The 15,005-nt window shown below is 37.3% G+C and overlaps 1 protein-coding gene across 3 annotated transcripts in view; it reads right to left on the bottom strand.

The window, feature by feature from the left end:
* WDR33 (WD repeat domain 33) overlaps positions 1–15,005 on the bottom strand; it is a 65,803-nt gene that overhangs the window by 37,425 nt on the left and 13,373 nt on the right. For all 3 annotated transcript variants that reach the window (XM_048505037.1, XM_048505040.1, XM_048505038.1), the window contains exons 5-8: positions 14,833–14,937; positions 14,408–14,503; positions 13,637–13,788; positions 11,883–11,980 (exon numbers count right to left, since the gene is read on the bottom strand). In XM_048505037.1, coding sequence (XP_048360994.1) covers positions 11,883–11,980; positions 13,637–13,788; positions 14,408–14,503; positions 14,833–14,937 — 451 coding nt within the window. The remainder of the gene's footprint in view (positions 1–11,882; positions 11,981–13,636; positions 13,789–14,407; positions 14,504–14,832; positions 14,938–15,005) is intronic.

Below are 15,005 nucleotides of genomic sequence, written 5' to 3'. Positions count from 1 at the left end.
TGCAGTTCTGGTTAATGTATCCCAAAGTGGAAGTACAAAACAGGGTATCCAAGATGTTTAAGTGGTCAAAGCATCTTTTCTATAAGGAAAAGCTGAAGAGTCTGACTCTTTGAAGTTTAGAAGAGACAATTAAGGGAAACATGCTAGAGTTTTATAAAATTATACACAGGTTAGAGTTGACAGAGAGAACTTTTCCTCCCAAAATACTAGTCATGAAGTTATCCAGTGAAGTTGATGGGCAATGGATACAGGATGGACAAAAGGAAATTCTTTACACCAGTGACTAAAATGTGGAATTCACTGCCAGATTATGTATGTTGGCCCAAGCAGAGATGGCTTTAAAAGGGGATTAGACAGATACTGACTAAACGGAACCTCCACAATAAGAGAAAGTATGTTTCTGAATACCAGTGCCATGAGGCAACACTGGGGAAGGCCTCAGCCTTTCATAATAACTGGTTGGCCACTGTGTGAGGGCACATGTTCTTTAATAGGGAAGCCTAATTAAGATGTTACATAAACATTATGAGAAATTAGAAGATGACTAAAACTATGAACCTTTTATACTTAAACATATTTGTTTCTCACACAAAGGAAAAAAACAAAACAAAATTAAAACTGTCATTAAAACTGTCATTCTAAGACACTGAGAAACAAAGCATGAGGCTCCTCAGTGTTGATGAGTCTACTGAATGGTGTACAACTTATTTGGAACTGCCTCTGCAACTGTAAAGGGGTAAATACAAAATTAAAAGTGAGAGATGGGATTCTTATAATTCCTATAACAAACTACGCTATCCCCCCCACCGCTGCCCAAAGGGGGGGGATTGAGGGGACACATGGCATGAAATTTAAAGTACATTTTAAAGAACCTTTTTGTGTACAGTGAATGTCTTGTGGACTCATGATCACTTGTAATCCATGGAAAATGAATCAGGAGAAATAATAGCTTTTGGCTTGAGTTAACTGAGATACACAAAGACCTAATGGGTGCCACACATATGGCTGCAGGGCAACAAAGTGAATATAATCCCATGATTCATCATCAGTGTAAACAGTAGGTCTAGTAAAAAATACAATGGAGCACATGTGAGGACTTCAGATTTTCTGCTGTGGATGAATATCTTGGATGCCATACATTAGATGACATGTTACAACACTCCAGGTAGACAGAAGGTTATATTCAAGTTACTAACTAATTTCATTCCAATATAATAAACAGTCCAAAAATCTAGATATCTCCAATAATAACTGGGCTACAAAGCCTTGATTAATCAGTGAAGAAAAACAAGAATGATAAATTTTCCAGGATATGCAACCATAGCCTACTTTCCCTGTTAATACAAGGGGAAAAAACCTGGAGCGCAGGAGACTGTTTATGGGTAAAAAAAAAGGACTAGAATTCGTGATTTTAAAAAATGAACTAAAACACAGCACAAAATTCAGTTATTCAAAAATATTATTATGCACCCTAGTTACTGTAAGACAGTGGTGGCGAACCTATGGCACTCCAGATGTTCATAGACTACAATTCCCATCAGCCCCTGCCAGCATGGCCAATTGGCCTGATGGGAGTTGTAGTCCATGAACATCTGGAGTGCCATAGGTTCACCACCACTGCTGTAAGATTTCTAAGTTTAAAATAACTCTAAGATGAATGTCAGAGAAACTATAAATGGGCTAACAGGTTTGCTGTAGAGTCATTAAAGTACCGTGTCTATTTCTTGTTTTGAAATGCAATCAAATAGAAAACACAAAATATGGCAGTAATGGGTGTGGTAAAGGAAGAATAATCAGCTACCAAGGGTGATTCCAAACAGCTCTATATGTGTACACCATAAAAAATGAAGCAGGACAAAGAGAGGTTACAGCTTCCTGTTCTTTCATAGAAAGTATATCACACGACACAAAAACAAAGTAACTGGCAGAGAATCATAAGCAAGTCAATTTTCAAAGGTACGTTTATGACTCTATTAGCAACAGTTGTTTCAAAACTGTTTAGCAAAAAAAAAAAAGATTTCAGTATGCAAGTTTCTGCCCTACATGACTGTCAGATCCCCCCTTATAAATGCAAATTGCTCACCATTCAACAATACTTCTCCATTTACTTTTTTCCCTTGGAAACTGAATGTTTCAAAACGACCAATTCCATATTGCCTATATAACAATTTCAGAATAAAGTATATAGATTCTGCATATCTACACCTACTTTATGTGTGTAAAACAGTTGAGATTTCTTGAAAATTTGGTATCAAGTTCAGCTATCCTTGGTGTAAAAGTATAACTATTTTAATAACTATACTATGCATTAATGGTTTTCAAACTTTCTACTTTCAAATATCATTGTCTGTACTGACAGGTCCGCCAAGGAAATTCCACATATTGCAGAAGATGTTGACATATTCCAGGACATACCCTTGGCTCATACAGGTCAACCTCTGAGGGTTCTGGGGTCATCAGTAGTTGCACATTGGCAAGAAAGATAGTGGAAGCTGTTTCTGAGGGACACTTATCCACAATTATTGATCATCTCATTGAATGATTTCCAGTGATATTCCAAGGTATCCCAAGATTACCTTGAACTGTTCTATACAACTGTTCACTGATCTACTTTCAGTATCAATATGATCAATACATTGCAGACCTAAGGCCAAATATAATAATTTTTCTTGCACAGCTCATTTTGGCCTTTATTCCTGTGGCCCACTTATTTTCCTAGGTCACAGCTGATTTCCTTGGCCTGCTGCCTCAAAAGACACTTTTCTGCAAGCTTCCAACTTCCTCTCTCATCGTTCCCATACTTCCCATAATTCTTCAAGGCCAATTTTATTTTTTCTCCACAAATCTACTGAAAGAGTGTGTTACAATATCAGTGTAGTTCTGACAATGTGTATGGAGAGGCCTTCTATCTCTTGTTTAGTCTCCATGATCCTTAAACTATATATATTTTTCCTTCTTTTAAAGATCCATTGAATTTTCAAAGTTAAGAAAATACACAATACCTTAACAGTTATTTTAATGACAAAAATTCTCAGTTTCCTCGGTAAAAAATTTGATTTTACTTTTAAACTTTTCTTTTGACCCAAACAATTACGCTTCTGCAAGTACTGCAAGAATAGGACTAATTTCTGCATTTGACCAAAAATAATTCAACAACATTTTGCTAAGTGTTGTAACTCTTCATATATAAAATGTGCTAGTAGTGATATAAATAACTTTATGCCAAATAAAGGCTAAATGAAATGATATAATTATATAAATATATATAATTATATAAATATAAAAAATAAAATAATTGCTTTGACCTGAGAAAATAATTTTATGTTAATTTTAAAATATAGCTTATTCCCACATAGATTACATTAGCAGCTACAAAATGCCATATTTCTAGGACTAGAATAATCGGACATTAAGCTAAAGTTTCAAAAATGCCCCAGATTAATCAAGTAGTTTTAAAAAATCTTTATTTTTAACATGTGTGCTAGTGGAAATCCTGATTACTATGAACACTGTGATATGAGGACATCATCTAAACATAGGAATCAGGGTATTTTCTTTCTCTTATGCAAACTTTACAAATTGATTAGGTTTGAATGTGAAATCAAATACGATTTCTTTGATGACAGAAATCAAATACAATTTCTTTTATAAGATGACAGATACAAATGTCCCGATTCTGTGATAATTATAACTAACATGTAACAAGAAGATACATTTCAATTGATTTTCATTTATAAAGTGTATATCAATCACATGTTCTTTACTATTTGTCTGAAAACAAATAGAATATTTAAAGGGAATTAAGAACAGTTCTTAATAATTCAGAAGAATTTAAAACAGGTATTTTTGTGACTGTACCCACCCAGAGACTTGGGTAATGGGCAGGAAATAAATAAATAAATAAATATGTACACAGTCCAGTCCAGCAATTTTTAAATGTTCTTGAACTGGGCTGATATTCTGGTTCACTTGTGCTTTGATAACTATCATGTTTTCTTATGTCAAATGGGAAGTCATGTGAAATCATCTTTGAAATCATCTTCTCAATTCCATCTACATTCTAAAGTAACTATACAGAGGGAACGCAAGTAAAAATAGGCAACTTTTATTATCTTTGTCCCGGAAAACTCTTCAAGTGAATTCTGAGCAAAATCATGAATATAAAAATAATAAACATATCTTAAAAATTCTTCCTAGGGAGGTCCTAGAGTATTATTGCAACTATCCTTTATTGCCCCAGAATTTTCTGTGTGAGATTCCACAAGGTACCACTTTGTCTTCTTCTCTACTCAATATGTAGATCATACAGAAGGATGTGATGGGATTCGGAAACTGATACCACCAATTGTCTCAACTCCTCTTCTATCACCTGGCCTAGACCCATCCATGTCTATACTCTTCCTGTGGCCCTACAATGAAACATGATGATGAATGGCAGGCCATGCTGGCTGAATTGGTATTGGGATTCCTCTTCTAGATGGGATCTGGACCCTTTTTGTAATTCAAACTTGTTTAGGATATTCCTGGATTCCTGGAGTGGAGTAGAGATCATCTTTCAGCTTTACTTGTGAAAAAATTGTTGCATATCAAAGATGCAACCTTACCCATTCTAATTTATTTCTTTGTAATTTTAAGGCTAAACTAATTTAATGCACTATATATGGGGTTGCCTTTCATGGCTGTTCAAGAGACATCAGTTAGAACTGAATGCTTTAGTCAGACCTCTGAAGGGAAAGGCTGAACTTACATGACACCAGTGCTCCAATGTCAGCACTGGCTTCAAATTATCTTCCAAGTTTAATTCATGGTGAGACTTATTATAGGCAAGTTCTAATATGTCTGGTCCCAACAGATCTATAAAACTCACCAAAGCCCAAAACTGAACATGTCCCAGAAAGTGAGCAAGACAATTCAAACCGGCTTTCAGGAAGCAAGATAAAAGAGAGAATGGAGAATAAGCCAAACAAATACTCCTCCGCATCCCTTTCCAATATAAGTCTCCATACCCCAGTCCTTTGTTCACAGCTTATTCCTAAGAAGAATGTTTGTGAACATTTTAGGACATCACTGCAGTAGATCAGGTGATGCTTATAGTTTGTAGGCAAATTATAGACTGTTTGAGACATCATTCAGAACTTATTGGCCATGACAAATATCTACAAAGAGCATGGATCCTGGAGACCAGGGGTACATACGAGGCACCAATCACAGTAGATGGTTTTTTTATCCTGTCCACTGTATCTTCTTTGAGGTCTAAGGGGGGATTTCAATGAATAATGGGCTCTCCATAATTAGAGCCACCAAGTTGGTGGGGGGGAGGGCTGTAGTGAGGAGGAATTAGGTGAAATCGCTCTCGCCTTGCTTTTCTGCTGGTGAATGAAGTACAGTGGAGCAAGTTTCCCATTGGCTTAAAAGTGAGGTGGGGGCAATTTCACCTGATTCTTCTTCCTTCCTTACTACAGCTCCCTACAACCATTTTCTTTCTGAGAAGGTGAAGAGGATCTGCCTTATGAGTATCTCTGCTTCCACAACCATAGGATCCAAACATATGGATAGCAGAATGATAAAATATGATGTGATCCGATGAAGCTTTATCTGCTAGATTCTATTCTTTTACTGTCAGTTCAGAAATTGTAATGACGCAGCTATTTCATATTGAACTACAATATATGATTGGAAGAAGCTTCGCGGTTTCCCATACACTGTAAAGGTGCCTGTATAGTGATTACATTTAACAAGGAAGCATAATTTCCTCTGGCATTTCAGATATCCAGAGATACATAGTGGAAGTACATGGTTAAAAATCTGCTTAATCGACTTCTTTGAATTCTGTTAAATTAAGTACTTTAAACATGTTGGAGAAAATCATTGGACCAAGTGTGTCAGCTGCAGAAATCATCCAACTTTGGTTTTGTGTCAGTTATAAAATTATAAGATTTCTGTGATCTTATAGGATATCCTTGTCTTTTTATTTTTTGTTCTTCCAGGCCAGTATGAAGGAGAAATTTCATCAATCCTGGGACAGGTACAATCTACAGCTCACAAGCCTATCCTAAACATCGGTGCAATCCTTCTGGCACTTCCTGTCAACACATGGATCTGCCTCTGCATATTTGCTGTCAGAACACGATACAAGGAAGCTACTCCATTTGGCTATAAATGTCACCATCATACAAACCAAAAAAAAAACACAAAACCTCTAAGATATGCAGACTACTGCAGTTTCATTTTATTAGCTTAAAAAGCACCTTAAATTGGAAGGTTAAAGTAAACCAGTGCAACCCTGAAATACTAGACTACAGAAATACTAGACTACTGTCATGTTCTGCGATGGTTGCAATCTCTAGTCAACAAGGGTTGCCCTATAATACATTGTTGTGTCATGGCTTAAAGTTGAGACATAAGTTGTTAGAACCAAATAAAGGGGGTGGGGTGGGGGTGGGGGGGAGTTCTCTTCCAATGGCAAGTGTTCTTTTATTCCTGGGAATGTAGGAGTAGGAATACCTGAGGTTGTAAGCTTGAATGGCTTCTATCACCACTCTATACTTTTCTATCGGAGAAGAGAACTACTTCTGAACCACAGTCCTGTTTTAACAGTTACATCATTATCTCATCAGTGGGTCTGAATCCACAGAACACAATATGCTAAATAGGACACAACTGGCTACCTCAACTTTCAAATGCAGGCTACGGCTACATACCAAATCAGTATCACACCCAGCTTAGCGTTACATCCAGTTCAGTATCACACCCAAACAGAAACAAGTTTTTAAAACAAGTCCACCATAAGCTTGAAGCGTGAAACAACTTTGTTTCATTTGAGTAAAAGGGTAAATTGGATACAGGGTGGAACCTAGCCAGAAAACTGGAGCCAGGAGTTGATTCCTTAAACACCAGCCAGAAAACCACAAACTCAAGACTATTTGGCATCCTTTTGTATGATAGGAAGATTATTTTAACTGGCAACAATTCCATACAGTTCAAGTCGACTGCCATGGCCAATTTGCTACCAGTTGCCTGTAATACTTCATGCTTACCCTCTGCTCTTGAACACACAGAACAAAGCTGAGAGATTCACCTCAAAATCAAACTAGTGGTCACAGAATATATTGTACATTCCAGATGAAAACAATCCAAGTTTTCAAAACTATTCCCCACCCAAAATAATTTCACTGAAGAGAATTTCAGATTCTGCTAAGAACAGATGGGAATGTATCTGCTGCAGACAGAATGAAATTAAGAATTAAAAGTTTGTAATATTTTTTTTGTTCTGTTCTCTGGGTGAATATCATAGAAGGTACAAGTGATAGGAATATCACTTCATATCCCAATATGACCTGCACAGTTTATGCTTCTTTAAACTGAGGCCTTGCAAGAAGTGTATTTCAAGTACACCATAAGAACTCTTGGCCTTATACCAAGTCAGATGATCAGTCCTTCCAGCTCAGTATTATTTACTCTGACCAGGAACAAGATCCCTATACTCTTGGGCAGAGAAAAGTCTTTCCTATCATGTTATCCAAGATCCTTTAACCAAAGATATCATGATCTCAACCTGGGACCTTCTGAATTCAAAACAAGTTCTTTAGAAACCCATACCTCAGCTGCTTGCTCACTGAGGAGCCAGTTACATGGGATTCTGAGAACTGTAGTAATGAACAAATTCTGTTCATGCAAGGTTCTGGTAAGGCCTGTGAAGTCTTACCTCATGTGAACGGAAAAGTTCACCGTGGAACACACTCGCTGGGGCAGATGATAGGCCAGTAATAGATAAGCTATCTTTCATGAAAGTTTCTCTACTGCTACCGATCTTTTAATTGAGGAACACCAACATTTCCAGAGTACCATTTCAAAACGACCATTTTAAGTCAACAGCAACAAGAGATTCATTTACAGGGAAGAGATCTTTCTGTCCTTTCTTTCTCCTATGACCAATCATAAAGATGCCCCTTAGGAAATGGTGTGAGATGAAGCTAAAGGGGCTGAACTGGGAAGGGGACATTGGCATAATCCCCCATCCAGAGAGTTGCTTCAGCAGAAGATGGGACATGTTTCTGCAGATTCCCCACTCTGTTCCATAAGACAGAGAACAATAGTAAACATCTCTTCTCTAAGCTCTGCTCCAATCACAGCAATCAGGATCCCAACCATTGTTTTAGAACTCCAAACAAAACAAATTTGTTATACCTTGGCCTCTTATACAGTATTTACACCTTTCAGTGGCATGTTTGGGGATCTCAGCGCGCACTCACTCATGCACGCATACACACACATATATGTGCTTATATATAAATAGCATACTGCTACAAATAACCACTCCTCTTATAGGCAACATTAACAGTGCAATTCAGAGGGTGGGCCCAAAACCCTTCAGAAGGCAGCGTGACACTGGTGCCTGAGGAAATGCCACTTATGCCAGTGTAAGGGGCATTTATGCCAGTGCCAGGGAGCTGTGTGGCAGCTCAATGTCCAGATGCCAATGCTGTGGGCACCAGCAGTCCTCTGTCATAGGAGCCCATGCCAATGCCAAGGGGAGCATGGCCAGGGACAGAGTTGCTTTCACTGGCTTCCTTGGTCCTTTCAGCCCTCTTTTGCTGGTGTGGACTTATGCCAGCAAAAACGTAGGAACAGCTCTTGGAGATTCATGGGAGGTGCTTTCAGGGTGTTCAAGTGAACTACGAATTTTGTTTGCTGGATGCAATCCTCTTTGTAGGTGGCACAGCTGGACCATGGCTGTGCCACCCGCAGCTGCATTGCTCTCAGGACTGAACTGTAAATGTAACTGACTTTTCTAAGCTCTTTAAAAAATGTTAATAGTTCTTCAAAGTTAAGGCGAAAAAATTTTAGGATAATTTTTAATATTAAATACTGGAGAATTATGTATTCTGCAAGGGTGTTATGACTAGAAAAATAGTTTGGAGTGGAAAAGAGAAAGCTGAGAAACAAAAGGTTTTTTTTTAATTAAGATACCCCAGTTCAACAAAAATAGGGACATTTTAATCTGAAGCATCAATTTCATAAGTGGATTTTATTCTTGATAAAACCAGATGACCAAAATTTTCTGTGTGATCCAATTCAACATTATAACTTCCAGTTTTATTCTGTTCTCATAAATATGTACCTTACCTTCCCATTCTTCAGTTTTATGCCCAATCTGTAACATTCTAGTATATGTTCTACAGAACATAAGTTAGCACAAAAGGACATATTTCTTCAAAAGGTACCCTTTCTAATGGTGAATCACAGGTGTAAGCACAGGTTTTAAGATTATTCATTTAAAGATATCTATTGCTTTAGGTCTGAAGTGCAGTCAAACCAGATCCACAAATGAGCCTTAAACTAGATACTGGGAATCTCATACAAGTAGTATTGGGTAAAAATGTTGGGCTATGATACATATCAGAATGAGCTGTAACATAGATCTTTCATGTTAACAGGTTCAACTGGAGTTTTATATGTACGGTTATGCAAAGTAATATTTACATTTTGAACAGAACAGATATAGGCATTTTAAAATTCTCTGAATTAATACAATTGCCGATTATTTTCAAAACTTTGGATCAAAAACTCTGTAATGCAGAATAATGAATTTCAATGTCTTGAGAATTAGCTAAAGTATTTGGAGAATGGGTCTGCAACCACTACTAATCACTTAATCTACATAAAGAGAACTAGATGGAGTTGTGCATGTCTAGTGAGTTCTGTGTAGTTGTGTCCAGCAAGTTCTTCCTCTCACTAAGAATTCTAATCTACAATTAAAGCTTTACTCCTAACACTAGCATAAAAATGTCTTTCAAGATGCTGGGATGGTAGAATTCTGTATTTGAAGGCAGTTAATAAAGTGATCCCACAAACATTCCTAAACAGTGTTTAAAGGATTGAATACTCAGAAATAAAGACCTGCACCAAGACATGAAATTTCCAGCAACAAAAACAAGGTCCAAAAATGAAGTGTGTGTGTGTGTATAGTTCTAATTGTGTATCAATTTCTGAATTAGTAATAGCAAAGAGTTCTAAGGTTGCAACACCTATGCACCTGCAATCCTAATTAGCACCATAGTTCTGTCTTACTGAAACATGAGCAGACTGTTATTTTCTTTATCCGAATAACACAGGTTATTGTCGAAGGCTTTCACGGCCGGAATCACTTGGGTGCTGTGTGGTTTCCGGGCTGTATGGCCGTGTTCTAGCAGCATTCTCTCCTGACGTTTCGCCTGCATCTGTGGCTGGCATCTTCAGAGGATCATGAAGATGCCAGCCACAGATGCAGGCGAAACGTCAGGAGAGAATGCTGCTAGAACACGGCCATACAGCCCGGAAACCACACAGCACCCAAACACAGGTTATTTTTTCTCAGAGGTGAAGAAGTTTTCTATCTGGTCTAATATGATTTGATAGAATTTAAGCCAGATGACAAAACTTCTAAGGAGTCAAAAAGGTAGAAAAAAAAATAGAAACAGAGGCATGTTATAGAAAAAATGTTGAATCCTACAGTTAAATATCATTATCATTCCACTGAAAAAAAGGGTGAAAATCTTAGTCCTCCTTCTCCACAAAGCTTCTTTGGTTTCACAGCCCCCCAAATAATATCAGGTCCCCACTGGGACCTACTGACCAGAGAAATAAGTAAATCTTTAATAGGATCTAACCCCCAATCTCTTTGGTGAGATAGGATCTAACCCCTAATGTCTTTGGTGATGTTATAGGGTTTAATTCTGAATAACCATGCATCTGATCAAGCCTTTAGCAATCATTTGTAATCCAATTTATAACCGTATGAACACAACCTCAAATGCCAATTAGTTAGAAACTCATTTGTCTAATTTCCTTTAAATACTGCCCCAAAGTTTTCAGGTATGAAAGCAATGACTGACAAAAGAGTAACTGAGCAGCACAAGAATATGGTCTGCCTCAGCTCTTTACTCTGACTGAAGGTAGTGGTATGTAGGCAGATGCCTGGATGTCATCAGATTGTCTGTGTAATGTTTTCCAGCCAAAATTAAGACATTTAAACATGTGGAGGAGCTGTAGTAGTAATGCTGTTTGAAAATGGTTTCTATTATCCAAGTAAACATGGAAAGCAATTTAAAGAAGGCTAAACAAACCAATTTTAACTGTAGTATATCTTTGCAGCTAAGATGTTTGGTGAATGATACATCAAGAATCAAACACAAAACAAGAAAGCTTTTTAGAACCTTCTGTATTTACAAAACAAATCAGGCTGCAAAAGCTATGGTGGGAGTGCTACGTCAAATATAATTCCATGGAAATTAATTCAATTTGAATTCTCAGTATGGGAGGAAAGTTGGATAAAAACAGATATTAATGGAAGCTATTATCTCTAAACTTGTATAGTGATTGAACAAACTGAGAAGTCAAGGTATACCAAGTATGTTGTGTTTATGTGGTTACTAGTATTGACGCTGAAAAGCTATACTTCCTATAAAAATTGTGGTATGGGAGCCCATACACAGGTCCCTTGGATGAAGGGCAGGACAAAAACAGTGTATAATCTCACCGGTGTTTGAAAAAATTAAAACAAATGGCTTCAGCATAACTTAATGGAGGGAAGCCCATTCTGCTTGAGCAAATGTTTCTACCTTGAATTGTTGCCTTCATATACTGGAATGAGGATGTGGTTTGTCTTCCTACCCAGATGCTTGTATCTCTAAGGAGTAGGGAAAAATCACAATACACTGCTCTAATAGTACAAGTTACATAAATAGGTCAGTAACCACCTACAGAGTTCTGAACTCTTTGTGGAATCTCAAAAGAATTAAGGCAAAAATGCCAATGTGTAGAGAGGTTTGCTTATCTAATGTGGATAGTTACAAAGAATTTCTCTTTTGACATATCCCAATCCATTCTTTTCATACACATACCTCGAAGAATTCTCTCCTCATGGCAACGTAGAAAGTCCCAGATTCTAACAGTGCCGTCATCAGAGCATGTAGCAAATTTATTATCCGTGGGTGAGAAACTGTTACATGAAGACACACAGCAGGGGAAAGAAGTCAGCATTTAACAGATTATCTAAACTTCTCAGGGCAAAATTTAACTTAAGTGTTAATAAACTGATGGAGGCACCTGAACACATCCTGCCAACGAAGTCATACTTCATCCCAAGGTGTTCACATTGCCAGTACATTTGAATAATGAAATTCTGCAAAGAACTTATTTCTGCATTTTGTTCCCCAACCAAACGGAGACAGCTTCAAAACAACACTCCCTTAGCCCTGTGCCACCTATGGCTGCATACATCTACTTCTCTGCAATATCGGTGCAAATGTGAAAATTGACAAGAGCAAGATTCATGTTTTTTGAAAGAGTTATGGAAATAATAGTCCCAGGAGAGTTCATTTTAGATCCTTCTTCATCCACATTTCTTGTAATAAGGAAAGCAAAAACTCACTGGGAAGGCAGGGAACAGTTGTTAGTTCAAAAAATCATTTAAGGCCTGAATCTCCAAAAAAGGGTCATGAGAAAAGAATTGCCATTCCCATGAACAAGCACTGTGACAGGGACTTCAGAAGTTGTGAAGCTCCTCATAAAATATGGAGGGAGAATGTGGCAGAAGCTCTATTATGCTTTGGTTGGATCTTCTCCAATTATGGATGATCAGAGCCACTTCCTTTCTGATGTAGTGAAGAACCAAGTTTATTTTCATTTGTAGTCCCCTGGAAATTTCTGGATCTTTATGCATAAGAACTTAGTTTTGAGAAATCCAGTACACAGTTACAACACTGTAAACCTACAGAACCAGTGAAAACACTTCTTGAAAGTTTTGTCAGGAAAATCCTAAATCATGAGGGGAAAATGGCAAATTCAGTGGAAAATGCTTTGAGGTAGTGAATCTTCTTTTCCAGTAGGAAGGACCAAAAACTGAGGAAAAAGGTTTAAATTTGGTTCTGCAACTCCTCTTCAAGCACACCAGAATCAAGCAAGTTTCCTCTATTCACATCCGTTGCCAAAGACTATAAACATTCTTCATATACGTCTTAGCGAGGGGTATCACTTCATTTTTATATTTACAATTGCACAATTGGGAGACTCAATACTGAACCATGAAGACGTCCTAAAGTCATCTCATCAGATTCTGTAACTGAAGAACCCATTCAACATTAAGCATGACATCTGGAGATAGAAATCTGTGTGGGTCCTTCAGGCTACTGGACTTCTTGGCCTTCCCAAGCCAAGCAGTTCTTCACTTTATTTAGTTTTTTTTATGTTGTGAGAACTATGCAGCTGTTTTATTTCTGGATTATGTTTTATTCAATTATATTATTAAATACTGAATTCTTTATTTGGAATGAAATTGTCATCTTACACAGTGAGTATAAAAAAAGAATAACTGATACACATTGCAACCGTATATAAAAGATACCAATGCCAGTGCAAAATGCGGCAGACAAATACATCTCTAACATGTTGCAGATGTAGATACTGGGACAAAACTATTTCAGAGAAATGCCAGCAAATCCATGAAATTGTGAAAACAAAAGAAAATATGTTTATATGGTGCAGGACATTTCCCAGAATCTGACAGCACCCATGCATGCCTGCATCCAGAATACACTTATAGAACAGTCTAATCATGGAAATAGGAACTACAGAAAATGGTATATTGTGTATAAACCTGGCCTCTCTAATCGCCTCCTTATGTGCCTGGAACATCTTGACGTTGTTCATGTTGGACTGCCAGTACTTCACATATCCCCCATGGTCTGCTGTCAACATCCACATATCATTGTGTGACCAAGTCATAGCCCTTACTGGGCTGTCATGAGCCTACAAAGTCAGAAAAAAAGGATTTTCAGTTAAGAAGTTCAAACGATCCAAAAACAGTCAACCTACTTAGACAGAAAACTCTGAAAAGATAGACAAATGTAAGAAAATGCTAAATACTATATATCAACGCACATTTTTGTCAGGGATGCTTATAATAACATTATGTTACTTAGCAATGAAGTAGAGATTATTTATTTATTTATTTGATTTTGTAGACCACCTCATCCCCAAAGGGCTCTAGGCAGTTCACAATACAATAAAAACCAATAAATTACTTAAAACATCTAAAAACATTTAAAGTTCAATATGCAGCATCAATTCCAATAATAACAGACTACCCATATTCGTGGCACCCGGTCTTAAGGCCGGCGTTAAGGCTGGGAGGGGCTGGCAGCCTACAAGTGCAATTTTATGAATGCAACTGTTCTGTAAGGAGGACCGTTACAGCGAAAAGATGCATAAGATTAAGCGAATTGCCCAAAATCACAAAAGACAAAGTCAAGAGATCCAAAGCCTTGAAGATACTTTGGTTTCCAGCATGGCTCTCAGTTTCTTGTGATAGCCAGAAAGCAGACAATATAAAATTCCTATAAATTACAAGGGTTCTCTCTGTATTTACCTGTAATATTGTTTCAAAGTTGAAAGTAAGCCCATTCCATAAGGTGAACTCTCCACTAGAAGCCCCTGTCACCAAGCGCCTCCCTTCAGGTGTCCACTGAAAGAACAAATGTGAGTGAATAATCTATTAAAGCATAATTTGTTACTTTACCACCACTCCAGATTTTAATGCCAGGATAGTTATCATACAGCAGAACTATATTCTTCAATCTTGCATATATTCCTTCTGATGTATCAAAATGCCTACCCAAAACATGCTGGTCTTTTATTTTGTCCAATAACCTCCCAGTGCTTTGATCATTGCCAATTTATGTTCTGCCTTGAAAGCACAATACTTTGTTAAAATGCTGAGTCACATAAAACTCAATTTTAGGAAAATTACTACTGAGATACTCAATATCATGCAAACTTTAACACCATACTTACCCTAACAACGAATACTGGACATTTTACTTTATTGGTTGATGTCCTGACAAATTTTGTTGTTACAGCATTCATAGGATTGTTCAACATTCCTATTGGTGGAACCAGCTGGAAGAAAAAGAGGTATTTTTATTCCAACATTTAATAAATTGAAGCTCCCACTGAAGCAAGACAAT

The sequence above is a fragment of the Sphaerodactylus townsendi genome, linkage group LG08 (assembly GCF_021028975.2).
Source record: "Sphaerodactylus townsendi isolate TG3544 linkage group LG08, MPM_Stown_v2.3, whole genome shotgun sequence".
In the NCBI taxonomy this organism is placed as follows: Eukaryota; Metazoa; Chordata; class Lepidosauria; order Squamata; family Sphaerodactylidae; genus Sphaerodactylus; species Sphaerodactylus townsendi.
This window is presented reverse-complemented; position numbering and strand designations above follow the sequence as displayed.